The 20,366-nt window shown below is 37.4% G+C and overlaps 2 protein-coding genes across 2 annotated transcripts; both read left to right on the forward strand.

Moving 5' to 3' along the window:
* Nucleotides 1-1,845: 1,845 nt before the first annotated feature.
* LOC135475510 (uncharacterized) lies at nucleotides 1,846-13,629 on the forward strand. Its single transcript, XM_064755438.1, has 5 exons — nucleotides 1,846-1,960; nucleotides 4,992-5,118; nucleotides 5,681-5,823; nucleotides 11,836-11,968; nucleotides 12,755-13,629. The coding sequence occupies exons 1-5, from the start codon at nucleotides 1,867-1,869 to the stop codon at nucleotides 12,873-12,875; spliced, it is 618 nt and encodes a 205-aa protein (XP_064611508.1). The 5' UTR covers nucleotides 1,846-1,866; the 3' UTR covers nucleotides 12,876-13,629.
* Nucleotides 13,630-14,785: 1,156 nt separating this feature from the next.
* LOC135475617 (uncharacterized) lies at nucleotides 14,786-20,062 on the forward strand. The gene is made up of 5 exons (XM_064755547.1): nucleotides 14,786-14,930; nucleotides 17,343-17,469; nucleotides 17,817-17,965; nucleotides 19,474-19,618; nucleotides 19,869-20,062. The coding sequence occupies exons 1-5, from the start codon at nucleotides 14,786-14,788 to the stop codon at nucleotides 19,987-19,989; spliced, it is 687 nt and encodes a 228-aa protein (XP_064611617.1). The 3' UTR covers nucleotides 19,990-20,062.
* Nucleotides 20,063-20,366: the final 304 nt, after the last annotated feature.

The following is a 20,366-nucleotide window of genomic DNA, read 5'->3' on the forward strand; positions in this document are numbered from 1 at the left end:
CTGGAGAGAGTGAGTGAGTGAGTGAGTGAGTGCTTGGGGTATAGTCTCCTTGTTGCAGGACAGATTTTGGCCGCTCTTTTATCTAGTGGTACTTCACTGAGACGACTTACCGAAGGCAAGTAAATATACCAAACCGATACAGATTACAACGCAAATTTTGCAGGATCAATATTGGGTACATAACTTGATGAGGGCAGCAACGTGGACTGTTTGCAGTATCTCGTATGCCCTAGCATGGGAAGGTGTTTCTACAATCTCAGAACAACACGTGGCACGAAATGTCCTCATAAACTTGTACGATTATATATCCAAAGTAATAGACAAAGAACACACTAGATGCGAGTTCGAAACCGGCATTTGACAGGGAATTTCGCTGTCACTGCTTGTGGGGCCAACGTGGCAATACGGGGTCACTCTCGTTTGGCCGTTTCCTCAGTGTAACGTTAGTTGAAGACCACTTGTCTTTCGCCAAAAAGGTATGCAAAAAGGTCTTTAACTTGCCAGAGGGAGATGGTTTACCATATGTAAAACAGATCGTTTTTATATAAGTTTAAAATCTTGAATATGGTGTTAAAGAGACAAATTTCCTACGGCGAAACAAGTGTGCTGTTATTTTAAACGTCACCGACATAAAGTTGAGACTTTCACATGCCTGCTGACATGTATCTGGCTTTGAGTGATCAATCGAATGTTCAGTTTCATCCGGGCTTCCCTTCGACCAACAGGGCACTCAAGTCGCTATATTTAGAAACATGGCCGAGCATGGACTTTTTTGTACGGGTTGCCTCCCATTGTAGTGTAAATAACCTGAGATGTTCTGGCTTTGAGTGATCAATCGAATGTTCAGTTTCATCCGGGCTTCCCTTCGACCAACAGGGCACTCAAGTCGCTATATTTAGAAACATGGCCGAGCATGGACTTTTTTGTACGGGTTGCCTCCCATTGTAGTGTAAATAACCTGAGATGTTCTGAGAACTTCACATTTTACTTCCCGTGTCTGTTCTCCATGGTACAAACCAAATCTCTAGCTGAGTTACGTCCCAGTTGACATGTCCGAATCCAGCTGTGCAGAGCCATTGCAAACTTTAATAAGGGTATTTATCTTGGTGTTGAGGGATAAATTCGGTCCGCTTCGTATCAGAAAAATATCCTCGACGGTGTTATCAAATTACAAACGCACCAGTGAACAAAATACCAGTAAATATTTTCCTTTACGTGAAAGGTGCCGTTTAAATAGCCGGGAACAGAACATCGTCCACAGTGTCAGCTGTACGACATTATGCTGCGTAAATTGGGCAGTTGTTTCCAATGTTTCCAGTTGTTTACATTTAAAGCCAATTTTTGTGTTGGAGTGGAGGACCATACGCACCGCTCTTCGGAAGGTACCTGACAGATCTCCTGACTCAAGGCTGCAACCAAACCATCGAGATTTTATTAGACACAATTTTTGGGCGGTGGTGGCATCATATAAGCGAAAGTTCTTGACTATAGTGTTCAGCAATCATCAGTCAGTTAATCAACATATCAGTTCCACGTGTTTGGTGTACATGTACATATACTTCGTTGAGGAGAGTGTTGGGTATAAAACTGTTTTTGGAATACGGTACAAGCAACGGTGTTATAGTTTAAAGGACAATGTAATACTTATACGCCCACTCATTTTGAGCATATACGTTCATTATACGTTTATAGCAATACGTTCCTTATTAACATTTATAACCTCGCATATTTGGATCTCTTTGAGAGGCAAATTATTTCCGATAGCTAGGACTAAGTGACCTGGCCTTTGCACTTACGCTGAATGCGCTCAGCTATGTTTGGTCAACCACAAATTGTTACCACTCTCGCCTGGAAAAGACGTGTTCTATGTTTCTTAGTCAACTGCTTACAACCATGTTGAAGGGAGTGTTGATTATCCTTATACTGGGCCTCGTGTATTCAGTTAAAGACATACAAGCAGGTAAGGTGTTATATAGGTGTAGAAATATTGGAGTCTCGAGTTCGAATTCGAGATAAAACAGTCCTACAATATCATGTGGTCTGCCAGAAATGTTAGGCAGCTATTATTGAGCACATTTACTGTAACTTGAGCGTCTGGAAAAAGTTTCAGAAAAGTTATTTAGAGTAGACGAACGATGGTGAACATTGAAAAGCTGAACGTTTGTGAAGTTTAGAAGTTTTCTGTAAAAAGAGGTGGCCATTGAGCCTCTGGTACACGATGAGACAGGTGATTGGTAAATTAATGTTAACAAATGTTGCCTAACATTTCTTAGAAGTCACATGAAACAGTAAAACAAAACAGTTCAAACTGGAAACTCCCTTATTCTTGAGTTAAATGTTTCTTAGCGGAGAAACTACTTTCGATGAAGTGACAATAGATATCTTAACAATTCATTTAGGCCTGCACAGGCTGCAAGTATCAGCTCATTTCTCAGAGAACGCAAGGTTTAATGGCTTATCGCAGAAGTGTGTTATTCTAAGAATCTGGTCAGATACCTAACCTTTGACACATCACTCACGAACTTTCTCACGTGTGACTTGCACATCATATTGGTGGAAGACAGGTGGCCCTCAACTTGCGCTTGCCTCCCAGCGTCGTCCCTCGCTTGTTGTAATCAAGACCCCACTGTGAGGGAACAAATTTTGTGTCCAAGTCCAGATTTGAAACCGCATATCGTGTTTTAACGACAGAAAGGCATACACTGTAACCACTAGACCAGTGTATTTTGACTTTGTTTTGTCAAGAGGTTATATGACGTTGCTAATGCTTCATATAAAAACGGTTCCATGCAGGAGTATTTTAGCCTCATCTAATATCTCAGATTCCCGGTTGCTTTCCATCATAATGCTGGTCACGGTCGTCAGACATTCTTGAGAACGGTACAGCGTAAAACACCAATCAAATAAATAAGTAAACAAATAATATCTCAGATTAAGCGCAATGTATGATATCAAAGTGGGACAGTCTACGTTATCATTGTGACGGTAGTAGCTCGTCATGTTCAAATGAAGGTGAGAGTTAAACGTATAATAGAAGTGTTCTTTTTTACTTCGTATCACGCAAGAATAAATTATAGTGCAATAAATTGTCCTCTGAATCAGGTTTGTTGTTTTACTTTCCTGCGTAAATCTGAATGTGAATGGAAATCTGTCACTGGGAAAATGTGTATGGATTATCGTAGATTATCTACATTCAATTTATGTACGCTGTGCAATACTTACATTTATCCCATGATTTGCTCGTGTCAGTGATATAACAACAGTAATGTAAATTTTCAGTATTCCACTTTGCCAAACCGAACTTTTGATTGGTCACCCGAACTTTTATTGACAAGCTTATCCAATGAACAACAAAGGGCCAGGCTGGCGTTCACTTACTACATTGTGACAGCGGTTTCTTGGTACCAAGACGTAAATATTTTAGACATTGGATAGGGATTTAAAATTTATCTTCATGAAATGTGAAAGATAGCAAAGGTCGGTGAAAGGAAATGAAGCGTTTGACGCTGTATGCCTAAGAAAAGTTAGGCCTCCTCACAAACACAAGCTCTACAGTCACGAAATTTTAGTTTACTACTTCGTAGAGCACCAAAGAGTGACTGGGGTTCTACTTAGTATTCAACAACTTTTCCATCATATGACGACGAAGGAATATTTAGGTTGTACGTAATGTGCCTTCTTGTTGCAGGACGGATTTCCACCGTTCTTTTATCTAGTGCTGCTTCACCGAGACGACTTACCGAAGGCACGTAAGCCGAGCTATTATACTGATACGGGTCAGCCAGTCGTTGCACTATCCCCTTCATGCTGAACGCCAAGCGAGGAAGTCACAAATTTTCTTTAAAATCTCCGACTCGACCCAGGATTGACCCTGGATCTACCACTACCGAAGTGGACGCTCTACAAACTGTGCTATCCGTGGCGGTGAGCACCAAAGAGTAGTGCATGAACTGGTCTGTAATTGATGTACCTCAAGATTATTGAATTAATCGGTATAGTCCATTCTATTTGCCGAATCGTGCACGATAAATGATCCCACCGTGACCTTTTGATCCAGCATCATGTCTACCATCACACGGAAAATCCAACACAGAACCAAAATCAAGCCCTTTGAAATATCGTATAGACACTGTTTTGTTGCACTCTCCAAGTTCCATGAGTCCAGTAAATAAGTTTTGAGCTGAGTTGTGCGCGCTAAAAGCCTAAATTCGAATATTTAGTTCAGTATGGTTTTCGAAATCACCGACCTGGATACATTTAGGTCACAATTTTGGAACAAACTGCTTCAATAATTGAGAAGTTATGAACGCTGATATTTTCGAAAAATATTAAAGCTCGCGATCTTATCGCAAACTAATGGATTGTGTTATGTTAAAACACAGATTTGCTCAATGTTTGTAGATCTATATTTAGTTAAATGTGTTGTTCGTGTTCATCCGTTTCACACATACAGAGATCAGCACAGATCTCATTTACATACTTGTCAGAAGAAACAGACGTTGTTTTCTCTATCAACCACCTAAAACCGTTTAAAATAAATTATGGGATAAATAGGATATGTAATTCGTGACCCATTATATCAAATTTTTGAACTCGTGGTGCAATTTTAATTTTGTTTAGAATTAACGCCATTCGTTTAATACAGTTGATATAATAGGTCACTCATTATATATCCTCTATTTATACAATTAATATACTATGGCTATAGGAAATGAACTTTAGAAAGTTTTTGGGATAAGACTTGCCGTCAGTTATCTAATATTCTTCATTGTTGGTGTAGTAATATACAGGTGATATAAATAAAATGACTCGAAATAAAAAAAAATGTACCTTGAAAAACACCTTGCTAAAATCTACAACAAACCTCCTTACTGAAATCTACAACAAAACTCTTCCATCTATGTCATGCCGTCATGTCCATAAAGTCATGTAGATTTGAAGTTAAGAATCATTCACAAAGATTCTTCAAATCTTTGCCATTTTGTTTTCAGGATTTCTTAGCGAGCAACGATGTACCTATCGGCTTGAAAGGTTCTTGTCGGATTGTTTTAGTTCCTTTGGCTTCTCAAGTACCAGCAGCTGGACACCTAACTTGGCCGCGCTTATACCATACTGCAGGTAAAGCAACGGTACACTGTGCATAAAGTTTATTCACGTCATGTAAGATGTATGCTTGATAACCAGGTTCAATTTTAATGCATTTTTTCATTTTTCATTTATGTATTTATTTGATTCGCGTTTTACGTCGGACGTCGCAATATTTCACTATTACGACGACAGTCAGCATTATGGAGGGATGAAACCTGGCAAACCCTGGAGAAACCCAAGATCATCCGCAGTTGGCTGCTAGACCTTCTCACATACGGCATTTTTTGTTAAAATAGGTATACAAGTAAACTGCAATCTATATAAGGTCTGCAAATAAAATTTAGGCACAAATTTACAAAATTGTCTAATGGACACGGCAGACACTGAATTATTCGGAACTTTCTTCGCGAAGACTATTACAGCAGAATTAGAAGCAGAAATCGTTTATTACCTGGTGTTTATCATTGAGCCCGTGTTCTTAGCTGCAAAGGTGCATATATCATGAAGCGAGATAGTTATCAAGATGCAAAGCGATATGTGCTTTGTTAACAAACTGTATAATACAAGTCATAATTTGTCTTTCATTTCCAAGCGCTCCAGGTCGCGCAAATGGCGACCACTGCGTGAATGAGTTTCCAGAAACTTGTTCGTTGGCCTTCCTCAGGTCTTCTACGTTCCGAAGACGACAGCAACTTATGTCTCGTGCCTTGGACTACATGTGCTCTAACATAGACGGTAAGGCTGAGAGACTTAATAAGCATATCTGCATTCATTATTCCAGGGAGGCTTCACAGAGTATTCACTTTAGTCATGGAATTCAGGAAATAATTATTACCTCTAACTCACAAAAATGGCTTAAAGGATACATGAAACGTTTGTGTTTTTATTTTTTAATATGCAGTTTACTATATGTATTATTTTACCCCGCTGTTAGTTGCGGGTCGTGTGCAATTATACATATTAAATAGAGATGACCTTTCAAACAACATCGAGTGTGTCACACAACACACCGACCCGTAGGTTTACCCCACCCGAGTAATATCATTTCATGCTGTTTATGTTGACAGATAAAAGAATTTTAGTTCGCTTACTTGTTAGATTTGCTTCTCAATTTAAGTTCGCTTACTTGTTAGATTTGCTTCTCAATTTATATAAAGGTAAACTATCGGAGTTTCCTTCAGTGATAAAAGTGTTACTTCGCACAGTTTATAAATATCGCTTTTGTTTTTACATGTTTTATGTTTAACACTTAGACGCCGTGACGTTAAAAAAGAAATATTTTTTCAAGACGTTCCAATCTGAGCTCAGCAGCTTAAGTATCGGAATTTCCTTCCGTGATAAAAGTGTTATTTCGCACAGTTCATAGATATAAACCAGAATCTCAGCATTATATATGCAGTTTTTGCAACGTTTTCTTCATTTTGTAGGGGTTGAATGGACTTAACACCTTCGTCTTGGTGTTAGCTGTGTAACCCTATACCGCAAAACTTTGTATGGTACCTCGTCATTTTCAGAGAATGTGCGTTCAGCGATACTGAGTTAAGATGGGCTTATACACAACGATTTTGTTTTCGATTTATACGTCCGATTTTCGGTTTGATTAAGTTCAACGGGAACCATTCGATTACCTTTCGATTTTCTTCGCGCAGACACAACGATATTACTTCCGATTTGTCGAATCGTTTCTATGTTTGTCTCGTGTATCTGCATAAACGAAATGGCGTCAAGTGATGTTTACAGCAGCGATGACGAAACTGAGCTCGCCCTCCCGTCAGCAACAGCGGCTACCGTTGTTTTCTCAAAGAGATAAGGAAAGCGAAAATGGGTGAGGGAGCCAAACTTGGGGTATATTCTTGCCTTTTAAAAGATTTAACTTTCGGAGATCCGTCAGCACTCAAAAATTTCCTGAGGATGGATGATGCGTTTGAGAACCCGCTGAGCCCTGTTGGGGATAAGATCCGGAAGGAGGACACCAGAATGAAAGAAACCATTCCACTTGGAGAGCGACTTGCCATCACTCGCAGGATATTGCGGAAGGTATGCTATACCAGGATACACTAAACTTGCTGCAGCATATATCACCAGGATCACAAAAACAACTCAATGAGCAATTTCATTCATCGAATATTGTACTACAATTTTACATGATGAGGTAAAGAACCTAAAATCAAAATCAAACACAAATAAGCCAGCAGAACAAAAAATTGTCTGAGTTCTATTTGTTTTATTACTAATAACATTTCTTCCAAGCTCAAAATACAGCTACAGTTAAGCTAATCTTCAAGGCATCATTCGTAATGTTGAATGTACTTCAGTTTTAAGAAGTAAAGGATATCAATATAGAGGATAATCTGTATTTTATACTTGGAATATTTATCATACATGTACAATATGGAAAACATAGCATTAATGAAGTTGCACAAAAGAACTTCGTTAACATAGGGTCAGCTTGTACAGTTATACAATTCACATAAGCTATTAACAAGAAGACATGTTACCATGTATCTTTACACCTCATATATTAGTACAACTATATTTACGTATAACACATTGAATAAAATCTGTACATGTTCTTGGCAGAAGAACTAAATTAATTTTAGTATTATCGATGAATAAATTCGTTCTGGTATAGTAATAACAATTTAGTCATAACTGACACCTATGCGTTAATTACAATGGAGTATATTTAATTAATCCAATAAAGTAAGAATCGTAAGTTATACAAAGGAAATCCATAAATGCTAAACAAGATTGCATACGCACGTTCACACCATTCAGAAATTGATGATTTGTTTGCATCAAAGTACGCAGACATTGTAAAAACAAAAATAAACATTAGATACAAGTGGACTAAAAAGAATATTTTTATGACCCGTTCAGCATATGAATCATCTTCAGATGTTTTCATTGTATTTAAGGATGTATTTAAGGATGTACCTTCAAAAGAACTAATGTACTTGTGTGGAGTCCTGGACAATACTGTAAGCACCATTGTTCATGATACATGTCGTGTCATCCACAACGTTCTTCAACCCATTCACCTCAAGGTATATATTTATGTATACCACATACATTATACATAACAACAGCTTTTACGTTTTTACATGAAGGTCGTGAATACAGATTTAGATAAAAAAAATATCTGGGGTCTCTCCTGATGTAACTAGAACTGGATAAAATGAAATTCTTAATTATTTAGTTTGTATTGGTACTTGTTATGTAATTTCTTCACTACGCAGTGAGGCCAGGTTGAAGCTGGACCATATTAATTAAGGTTAGAGAGGTCAGTATGTTGCATCAGAAATGGATGAAAATAAACAATTAGCTGTTTTGTTGTTTGCTGGATTATCTTAACATATTTAAAGGTTTGTAGAACAAATCCAGATTGAAGTATATGAAATAATCATTGCCAAAGTCAGTCACTGTATTTAATTAATTTATCAAGTATTTCTTTTTTTTTTTCTTTTTTTTTTTTTGCTATTTTGGCATTACTTGAATCCATTTTAGTCCTTTCTGAGGCAACATACTTTCCGAAAGCCGAAAATGAATTTGTTTGACAGTGTTTTCTGTTTTAAATTGATGAACTAGTTGAAGACATAAGATTAATTGCTTCTTCACTGGTAGTACGTTTGACTTTCTTCTTTGGTGTGTCATCGGTTGCATTCCTAATCGGGGTCTTATTTCTCTCCAAGATGAGCTGATCTTGTACTTCCACTTCAGGCATACTATCAGCTTGCACACATAGGAGTAGTGTATCTATGCCCTGCGATTCCAGACTTTGGTCAAAATGAGGGACCTCTGTAGATAAAGTATCTATACTGGACTCCTGGAATATAAAATATGTATATTGAGCTATTAGGTAAAAAGTATGTTGTCATATAGGGTTAGTATGATAACATAGTGTGTATACAGAGTAGAGGTTAGAAAGCTGTCAACATAACTAATGCACGAATCAAAATTAAAATAATTGTTATCTTTTTTGCCAGGTACCACAGTCAGAGGATGAGTGGTTTAAAGAAGCCCAGGACTTCGAGGAGAAGTGGAATTTTCCCCAATTGCCTCGGTGTCATTGATGGCAAACATGGTGCCATTGTTTTCCCTGAAGGTTCTACGTACTGGAACTATAACAGTTTTATTATTATTATTATTATTATTATTATTATTATTATTATTATTATTATTATTATTATTATTATTATTATTATTATTATTATTATTATAGCTCTTGTAGATGCCAACTATAGGTTTCTAAATTTAAATGTTGGTGCAAATGATAGGGCTGGGGACACTGGTGTTTTTTGTTTGTTTGTTTGTTTTTGTTTTTTTTCTTTTTTGCAATTCCACCCTGTGTGAAGCCTTAGAGAGGAAGACTCTCAAAATTCTAAACTGAAAAAAACCCACCTGGAAGACATAAACAAGCTCCGTATGTTATAGTTGGGGCTGATGCTTTTCCTCTGAGGGATTACTTACTCAAACCGTATCCCTCACATACAGATGTAGGAGGACATTTTAGTGTTAAACAGCAAGAAGAAGAAAGAAAGAAAGAAAATAAGAATTTTCGATATATAGACTCTCACGGACAAGAAGAGTTATCACAAATGCTTTTGGCGTTCGATCGCTTCGGCATTTTTCGAAATGCTATTTACCTAAAGCCCGAAAGAGCAACCGAGGTAACTTCAACTGCCATTTGTCTACAAAAATACCTTTGCAACCGGAAAGATTCTTCATACTACAAGTAGGATGAGTTGGAGGCTGTCACTTCCTCTTCCTTTGTATCACTTGCTAGATATCACGGTAACAGATCTACTACCGCATCCAGGGATCACAGTGTAAACAGTGTATCATTCTGTGAGGAGGGACGAGTTTCATGGCAAAATAAATTACTGTTTAAATAGCTCGGATATATTTTGTTCTTAATGGCTTTATTCTGCCAGCGGTAACGTATTTGCCTGGGACACTTTCTGTCAGTGTTATACTACTTAGTAATTATTATCAGGTACAGGAAAATGGGAGGTGGAGGCAAGAGGGAGTACGTTTACACCTGTGTATCTGTAGGCTTGCGTCAGGCAAAGCCGGTTTTCCGCAAGTTTTTTTAAAATTATTTGCTAATAATTTTAGATGAAGTCCGAGTAATTATTTCTTTCATTAATATTTTGGAGCTTATTTTGTATAGATGTACATTGCATATATTATTGCATAAATATATCAATGTTTTTCAAACAGTGAATTAATACTGCTGGAATAACCTGATTGTTGCTCTATTCTGTCTTTAATGACATGTGAGATTCATGATGAAATAATTTGTTTACATCAGGAGTAATTTTTTGGACAAAAGTTAGGTTTTTCCTATAAATAACAAATACACCAAAGTCGAGAAAGAAATCAACTCAAGCCTGTAACAGACGCTGAAGTACAAACTGTATAGGTGATATTGCAAAATGTGTAATGCGGTGAGTCATGCAACACTTATTTCTTTTTTTAAATCTCAGAATCACATCTCTTCAATAAAATGTAAATTTTATTGAACCTACCATGTTGCTTTTGTCTTTTGTTTGGGCGCAGTGTGGCCTGAGAAACTCCAGGTGTTGGAAGTATTTCCATATGCAAACATGTACATCATCCGATGCAGTGCCACTTTTTTGTGAAGCTCTCACTTTGTTCAGCTCTCTGCCGTATGTTGTGCGTAGTGAATTTATTTTTTTTATCTCATTATAATAATGGATTCGTCTAGAAAAAAGGAAAATAATGCTATAACAGTTTTTGCACAAGAAGTCAGTGCCTGAGACATTTATTTCACTATATATATGATTTATAATGCGTAATTGAGCCATGCACTATGAGCTTGTCACCCAAGATTCAGGGTAGGGTATATCATAGAAATATTAGAATTTTAAATACTGTACGTTAGGTTTTATGATAGTTATGGAAAGGTCAAGTTACCTATAACTTGGTATAAAAAAAGTTGTAATGCTGGTACAGGTTCATAACTACATAATTTGGATATCAGAAGTAAGAAAAAATGTTCCATTGAGTTGACAGCTAGCCCTCGTCTTCACTCAAATTCCAGTTTTCGTTACCACACAATCGAGATCAAAACAGTTATAGTCAAGAAAAATAACAGTTGCGGTGAATATTCGTTGGCCGTTGTGTGTAAGCCCATCTTTACACAACAAACTACGGCTGCGCTACGGCGGTGATAAACCCTTAAACATATAACGAAAGAAAATGATTCTCTGCTTCTTCGGGGACATAAAAATTAGATTAAGCTGCAGCTTTCCAATTAGCCCCATTGTAACCACCGGAAAGTAAGCTTTTTGTCGAATTTTGGGGTGCTAAGCTGGTCCTGCGTTCCCAGTAAGTTCAGTACCATTACGTCATGTCCAAAAACTTCGGAAGAGAGGCTATTAAGAGAAATAAAGTAGGAGACAGAAGAAATTTTACCATTACTTTCTGGAGCATAACTTTTTTGTTTCCCTTAAAACCATAATCTTTTAGAGTTCCTTTTTATGGACCGTTTAATGTTATCGGGAAACGGTGTCATGATTTAGAACAACTTTTCTTTTTCAAAACTTTCTGTATTATTGATTTACCATGTACATCAACATTATTGATAATAAATCGTACATTAGATTGTACATCTAATATCGGTCTGGAAAAGTAATCATCATTTAATGCAAATTGTATTTCATTTACTTGATGTTTATAAAATTATATTAAAAATTTTTCTTTGCAAACTTCGATTAATAGTGTTGGAGAACGACATGGATTGTGTGGTGGGCCAAATGACGGAAATACGTCGCTGTAGCGAGCAATATCCAGCACAAATGGCTTCTATAGATCCGAACATCACCATGGAATACGTTCCAGACAACACGGAAAGGTAAACCTAATTGAATAGCTCGACTAAATAATTTATTTAAGCAAGGAATAAGTTCGTATAGTTTATCGTAAATTATGACGGGGCCTCCGTGGCTCAGTCGGTTAGCGCACTAGCGCAGCGTAATGACCCAGGAGTCTCTCACCAATGCGGTCGCTGTGAGTTCAAGACCAGCTCATGCTGGCTTCCTCTCTGGCCGTAAGTGGGAATGTCTGCTAGCAACCTGCGGATGGTCGTGGGTTTCCCCCAGGCTCTGCCCGGTTACCTCCCACCATAATGCTGGCCGCCGTCGTATAAGTGAAATATTCTTGAGTACGGCGTAAAACACCAATCAAACAAACAAACAAATGTAAATTATGACAAGACTTTGGCTAAAATCTCTAGCGGGTACTTCATCTCTTTTTGCTGTATGTTGAAACACTTGATATATCCGTTACTTTATCACTGAAAAGTTTGCATGTATTTATTTATTTATTTGATTGGTGTTTTACGCCGTACTTAAGAATATTTAACTTATACGACGGCGGCCAGCATTATGGTGAGAGGAAACCGGGCAGAGCACGGGGGTTGCTGGGAGACCTTCCCACTTACGACCGGAGAGGAAGCCAGCATGAGCTGGACTTGAACTCACGGCGACCGCATTGGTGAGGGGCTCCTGTGTCATTACGCTGCGCGAGTGCGCTAATCAACTGAGCCACGGAGGCCCCAGTTTGCATTTAAGACACCGTAGGTTGAAGTATTGTGAGATATTTGAGTGAACAAATAAAATGGGTTTTCTTTCTATTTCAGCCCTGAGCAGATATCTGCAAAGTGTTTTGTTGATACTCTGAAGGATAACTGTTCATCGGCCGTGGCAGAATTGATCGGAAACTTTTTGCACGGAATGGTGGTTTACCCGTACGAGAATTAATTACAAACTTTTTGCCAAACGGCCACTTATTCCCTTAATTGTCCAAGATCTGTTTGCAATAAACACTTAACGTGGTGCATTCTTAGGTAGTGCCTCTTCTGTTACACAATGTCAGTGACTTCAAATTTTCTCATCTTATGGAAGCCGGTAAGGCCATCGTTCCATCGTGATATCGCCGGTGATGGGAGGACGGGATGCGCTGTACCAAACTATACTTCCATCTGCAATTGCATGCACCCCAATATTTCCAATATGGAAATAGGTGAATAAAGTTTAAGTGATGTGACATTTACCATAATTGTTGTGTGACATATTCAATCTCAGGTTTCAATTTCAAACATTTTCACCTTTTTTTTCTCAAACCGGTCTTGAAATAACAAGGTTCGTCATCTCTTCAAAACAGCTGGTTATATTTATAATGAGTCTGATGTTTTTAGTTAAATGCATTTGTGAGGATATTAAGTTGACGTTGCGAGGTCTGAGTTTAGTATTCCACATCATTGTCATTTATATCGATAAGATTTATCTAATTATATACCTTTCTCCTTCGATTTTCTCCACAAACGTCAATTTTTTCCCGAAAATAAAGCTTTATCAGTTTATTTCATGTTTCTCCAACTTTCTCCTATTGAGTGCAGTCTTTAGGATACGTACTGGATGCAGTCTTTGGGATACGTATTGGGTACAGTCTTTGGGATACGTATTGGGTGCAGTCTTTGGGATATGTATTGGGTACAGTCCTTTGGCGTTTGACACATGGATCCCCCTCCCATCCGACCTACGTCTACAAAATACAGGCCTTTCAGAACCATGTAATTGTTTGTAATAAGTCAGACTGATTTAAGTGATGTGATATTTACCATAATTGTTTTGTGACATATTCAGTCTCACGTACACTTTCACAATGTTTTTCTCAAACCGATCTTGAAATAACAAGGTTCGTCATCTCTTCAAAACAGCTGGTTATATTTATACTGAGGCTGATGTTTCCAGTTAAATGCACTTGTGAAGATATTAAGCTGACGTTGCGATTTCTCAGTTTAGTGTTCCATAGCAGTGTCATTTATATTGATAAGATTTCTCTAATTTTATCTCTTTCTCCTTGGAATTTCTCCACAAACCTCAATTTTTTTCGAAAATAACGTTTTATCAATCTATTTCATGTTTCTCTAATTTTTTCCTAATAAGATAGAGCGATGGAGGCTCATTAGATTTACTAACGTTACGAACACTATGCTGAAACCGCGGTCGTCATCCTGCCGTCATAGTTCAAAGTAAGGTAGTAAGCACCTAATCTCTTGTTGAGTTGATTTGTTGAAAATACACTTGCCGTATGTGACGAAAAAAGCGCCAAATTTCATCGTTAAAGCTTTATGCCTGCTCATTAATATTGTGACCTAGTGCTTATACTTCCTTGGTCTACATTTAAAGCCAATTTTTGTGTTGGAGTGGAGAAACATACGCACCGCTCTTCAGAAGGTACCTGACAGATCTCCTGACTCAAGGCTGCAACCAAACCATCGAGACTGGATTAGAAACAATTTTTGGGCGGTGGTGTCATCATATAAGCGAAAGTTCTTGACTATAGTTTTCAGCAATCATCAGTCAGTTAATCAACATATCAGTTCCTCGTGTTTGGTGTACATGTACATATACTTCGTTGAGGGGAGTGCTGAATATAAAACTGTTTTGGAATACGGTACAAGCAACGGTGTTACAACTTTAAAGGGCAGTGTGATATTTATACGTCCACTAGTTATGAGCATATACGTTCATTATCGCCGTTATCATAATACGTTCCTTATTAGCATTATAACTTCGCATATCGGGATCTCTTTGAGAGGCAAATTATTTCCGATAGCTGGGACTAAGTGACCTGGCCTTTACACTTACCGCGAATGCACTCAGCTATGTTTGGTCCACCTCAAGTTGTTACCACTCTCGTGGAAAAGACGTGTTTTATGTTTCTTAGTCGACTTCTTACAACCATGTTGAAGGGAGTGTTGATTATCCTTACACTGGGCCTCGTGTATTCAGTTAAAGACATACAAGCAGGTAAGGTGTTATATAGGTGTAGAAATATTGGAGTCTCGAGTTCGAACTCGAGATGAAACAGTCCTACAATATCATGTGGTCTGCCAGAAATGTTAGGCAGCTATTATTGAGCACATTTACTGTAACTTGAGCGTCTGGAAAAAGTTTCAGAAAAGTTATGTAGAGTAGACGAACGATGGTGAACATTGAAAAGCTGAACGTTTGTGAAGTTTAGAAGTTTTCTGTAAAAAGAGGTGGCCATTGAGCCTCTGAAACACGATGAGACAGGTGATTGGTAAATTAATGTTAACAAATGTTGCCTAATATTTCTTAGAAGTCACACGAAACAGTAGGACGAAATAGTTCAAACTGGAAACTCCTTTACTCTTCAGTTAAATGTTTCTTAGCGGAGAAACTACTTTCGATGAAGCTGACAACAGATATCTTAACAGTTCATTTAGGCCTGCACAGGCTGCAAGTGTCAGCTCATTTCTCAGAGAACGCAAGGTTTATTTGCTTATCGCAGAAGTGTGTTATTCTAAGAATCCGGTCAGATACCTAACCTTTGACAAATTACTCAGGAACTTTCTCACGTGTGACTTGCATATCATATTTGTGGAAGCCATATAAGTGAAATATTCTTGAGTGCGGCGAAAAACACCAATCAAATAAATAAATAAATAACCATTGTCATGGTAGTAGTCATGTTCAAATGAAGGTGGGAGTTATAATCGTATATCAGAAGTGATAACAGAAGCTTTTTTAACTTCGGACTCAAGGAAGAATAAATTATAGTGCAATAAATTGTCCTCTGAATCAGGTTTGTTGTTTTACCTTCCCGTTTAAATCTGAAAGTATTTCTGAATGAAAATCTGTCATTGGAAAAATTTGTATGGATTATCGTAGATTATCTACATTCAATTTATGTACGCTGTGCAATACTTAAATTTATCCCATGATTTGCTCGTGTCGGTGATATAACAACAGTAATGTAAATTTTCAGTATTCCACTTTGCCAAACCGGACATTTGATTGGTCACCCAAACTTTTATTGACAAGCTTGTCCAATGAAAAGGCCAGACTAGCGATCACTTACTACACCGTGACAGCGGTTTCTTGGTACCAAGCCGTTAATATTTTAGACATTGGATAGGGATTTAAAATTTATCTTCATGAAATATGAAAACAGCAATGGTCCGTGAAAGGAAATGAAGCGTTTGAAGCTGTATGCGTAAAAGAAGGTAGGTCTACTCACAAACACAAGTTTACTTTACTACTTTGTGGAGCACCAAAGAGTTGTGTCGTATGTATCAACTGGTAAGCAAGTAATGTACGTTAAGACTATTGAATTATTCGGTATAGTCCATTCTATTTGCCACATCGAACACGATAAATGATCCCACTGTGACCTTTTGATCCAGCATCATGTCTACCATCACACGGAAAGTCCAACACAGAACCAAAATCAAGCCCTTTAGAATATCGTATAGACACTGTTTTGTTGCACTCTCCAAGTTCCACGATGGTTAGTAAGTCCAGCAAATAAGTTTTGAGGTTTTGAAGCCTAGATTTGAATATTTCGTTCAGCGTGGTTTTTGAAATTACCTCTCCTCGCACCCTAAACTTCATCGCGTGACGCCAGTTGTCATAGAGACGTGACGTGGATACATTTAGGTCACAATTTTGAAACACACTGTTTCAATGAGCTATTATGAATGCTGATATTTTCGACAAATATTAAAGCTCGCGATCTTATCGCAAACTAAAGGATTGTGTTATGTTAAAACACAGATTTGCTCAATGTTTTTAAAACTATATTTAGTGAAATGTGTTGTTCAGTTGCATCCGTTTCACGCATATCGAGATCGGCTCAGATCTCATTTACATACTTGTTAGAACAAACAGCCGTTGTCATCTCTATCAACCACCTAAAACCCTTTAAAATAAATTATGGGATAAATAGGATATGCAAATCGTGACCCATTATATCAAATTTATTGAAGTTTATTTAATTTTGTTTAGAATTAACGCCATTCGTTTTATAAAATTGACATAATGGGTTACTCATTGTATATACTCTATTTATACAATTAATATACTATAGACCCTAGCTCTAAGAACTTAACTTTAGAAAGACCGTGGGGTTACACTTGCCGCCAAGGATCTAATATTTTTTATTGTTAGTGTAATAATATACATGTGATATAAATAAAATGATGAAGCTTTTAAAACACCTTACTGAAATCTACAACAAACCTCCTTACTGAAATCTACAACAAACCACCTTACTGAAATCTACAACATACCTGCTTACTGAAATCTACAACAAAACACCTCCATCTATGTCATGCCGTCATGTAGACAAAGTAATGCAGATTTGAAGTGAAGAATCATTCACAAAGATTCTTCTAAGTTTTGCCATTTTGTTTTCAGGGTTTCTTACCGGGCAACAATGTACCCACCGGGATGTAAGGTTCTTTACGGGTTGTTTTGATTCGTTTGGCTTCTATAGTACGAGCAGCTTGACACCCAACGTGACCGCGCTTATACCATACTGCAGGTAAAGCAACGGTACACTATGCATAAAGTTTATTCACGTCATGTAAGATGTATGCTTGACAAGCAGGTTCAATTTTAATGATCTGCAAATAAAATTTAGGCACAAATTTACAAAATTGTCTAATGGACACGGCAGACACTGAATTATTCGGAACTTTCTTCGCGAAAACTATTACAGCAGAATTAGAAGCAGAAATCATTCATTACCTGGTGTTTATCATCGAGCCTGTGTTCTTAGCTGCAAAGGTGCATATATCATAAAGCGAGATAGTTATCAAGATGCAAAGCGATATGTGCTTTGTTAACAAACTGTATAATACAAGTCATAATTTGTCTTTCATTTCCAAGCGCTCCAGGTCGCGCAAATGGCGACCACTGCGTGAATGAGTTTCCAGAAACATGCCCGTTGGCCTTCCTCGGATCTGACGCTCCTACGTTCCGAAGACGACAGCAACTTACATCTCGTGCCTTGGACTACATGTGCTCTAACATAGACGGTAAGGCTGAGAGACTTAATAAGCATATCTGCATTCATTATTCCAGGGAGGCTTCACAGAGTATTCACTTTAGTCATGGAATTCAGGAAATAATTATTACCTCTAACTCACAAAAATGGCTTAAAGGATACATGAAACGTTTGTGTTTTTATTTTTTAATATGGAGTTATTCATATTAAATAGAGATGACCTTTCAAACAACATCGAGTGTGTCACGCAACACACCAACCCGTAGGTTTACCCCACCCGAGTAATATCATTTCATGCTGTTTATGTCGACAGATAAAAGAATTTATTTTATCGTTCGCTTACTTGTTAGATTTGCTTCTTAATTTATGTAAAGGTGAGCTATCGGAATTTCCTTCAGTGGTAAAAGTGTTATTTCGCAGTTTTTACATATCGCTTTTGTTTTTACTTGTTTTTATTTTAAAACGCCATGATGTTAAAAAAGAGACATTTGTTTCAAGACGTTCCAGTTTGAGCTCAGCAGTATGACGTCATAATATATGTACAGTGAACTTTTATGGTTCTACATCAAATAACACATGTAATAATGCATGTATGACACCACGTCATACATACGCAGCTTTGACCTATCTAGGTCAACTGCTATAGCCTAAACTTGCCATTGATTTATCTATTCTTCATGACCTCTGTGGACGGGGTAAAATAATTTTTGCCACATTTTCTTCATTTTTAGAGGGTGTGGTGGGGGGGGGGATATAATAGACTTAACGCCTTCGTCTTGGTGTTTGCTGTGTAACCCGATACCGCTGAACCCTGTTTGGGACCTCGTCAATTCCCGAAAATGCGCCTACGGCGGTATTGGGTTACACAACAAACACCGTGACGACGGTGTTAAACCCTTAATAAAAGAAAAAGATTCTATGCTTCTTCCTGGGAAGTAAAAATTACATTAAGCTACAGTTATCCGATTAGGCCCCATTGTTACTCCCGGAAAGTAAGCGTACGTAGCCACCATTCATGTCGTCATCAATGATAAACAACTCTTTTGCCATATAGCCCGAATTTTGGGCTTCAATAAGTTCAGTACGATTACGTCATTTCCAAAAACTTCGGGAAAGAGGCTATTAAGAGAAATAAAGTAGAAATCAGACGAAATTTTACCATTACTTTTGGAGCATAACTTTCTTTATTTCCCTTAAAAGCATAATCTTTTAGAGTTCCTTTTTATGTACCGTTTAATATTATCAGAAAACGGTGTCAGGATTTAGTACAACTTCTTTTCAAACCTGTTCAGAAATCTTTGTGGTCTGTTAGAGTACCGATATGTTCTTATTAGAAAGTAGGCTTACATTTTCTATATTATCGATTTATTGTACATCAACATTATATTGTTAATAAGTCGTAGATTGTACATCTTATATCTTGACATAATGTCATCCAAAAAAGTTATCATCATTTAATGCAAATTGTATTTCACTTACTTGATCAGATTGTTTCCAAAATTATATTAATTTTTTTTCTTTTCAAACTTCGATTTCCAGTGTTGGAGAACGACATAGACTGTGTGGAGGGCCAAATGACAGAACTGCGTCGCTGTGGCGAGCAAGGCCTTATGCAACATTCAACGCAATTGGCTTCTATAAATCTCAACGTCACCATGAAAAAGCTTCAAGACATCATGAAAAGGTAAGCCTAAATGAATAGCTTGACTGAGTAATTTACTTACCAATTATTACAATTATTTAATTTCGTATAGTTTATCGTAAATTAGAACAAGACGTTGGCTAAAATCTCTAGCGTGTACTTCATCTGTAGGTTGAAACACTTGATATCTCCATTACCTTGTCACTGAAAAGTTTGCATGTGAGACTCCGTAGGTTGTAGTTTTCTGAGATATTTGAATGAATAAATAAAATGTGTTTTCTCTTCGTTTTAGCGCTGGTGAGATATCTGTAAGGTGTTTTGTTGATACTCTGGGGAATACGTGCTCATCGGCCGTGACAGAATTGATTGGAAACTTTTTGTACGGGATGCTGGTTTACCCATACGAGAATTAATTAGAAACTTTTTGGCAGACGGCCATTTATTCCCTTAATTGTCCAAGATCTGTTTGCAATAAACATATAAAGTGGTGCCTCTTCTGTTTTGTTCAGTTATTTTTGACAATGTTTATTTTCGTGAACTAATTCAGGCATTGTATGTTACTGATTACGCCACCGAAACGTTTAGTTGTTATGATTAAGTGTATATCTGATTCCTTCAATGTCTGCAGGGAATTACATGGTAAAACACTAAAAAATTATTCAGATATATTTTCTGTGAATGTATATATGCTTGGAAAACCTTGTCGCATCCTTTCAGATGTGTTCAACGTTGAATGATTCAAATTTTAGTTTGTTATGTATGTATTTGTCTGATTGGTGTATTAAGCCAT

This window comes from Liolophura sinensis, chromosome 9, assembly GCF_032854445.1.
Source record: "Liolophura sinensis isolate JHLJ2023 chromosome 9, CUHK_Ljap_v2, whole genome shotgun sequence".
Classification (NCBI taxonomy): Eukaryota; Metazoa; Mollusca; class Polyplacophora; order Chitonida; family Chitonidae; genus Liolophura; species Liolophura sinensis.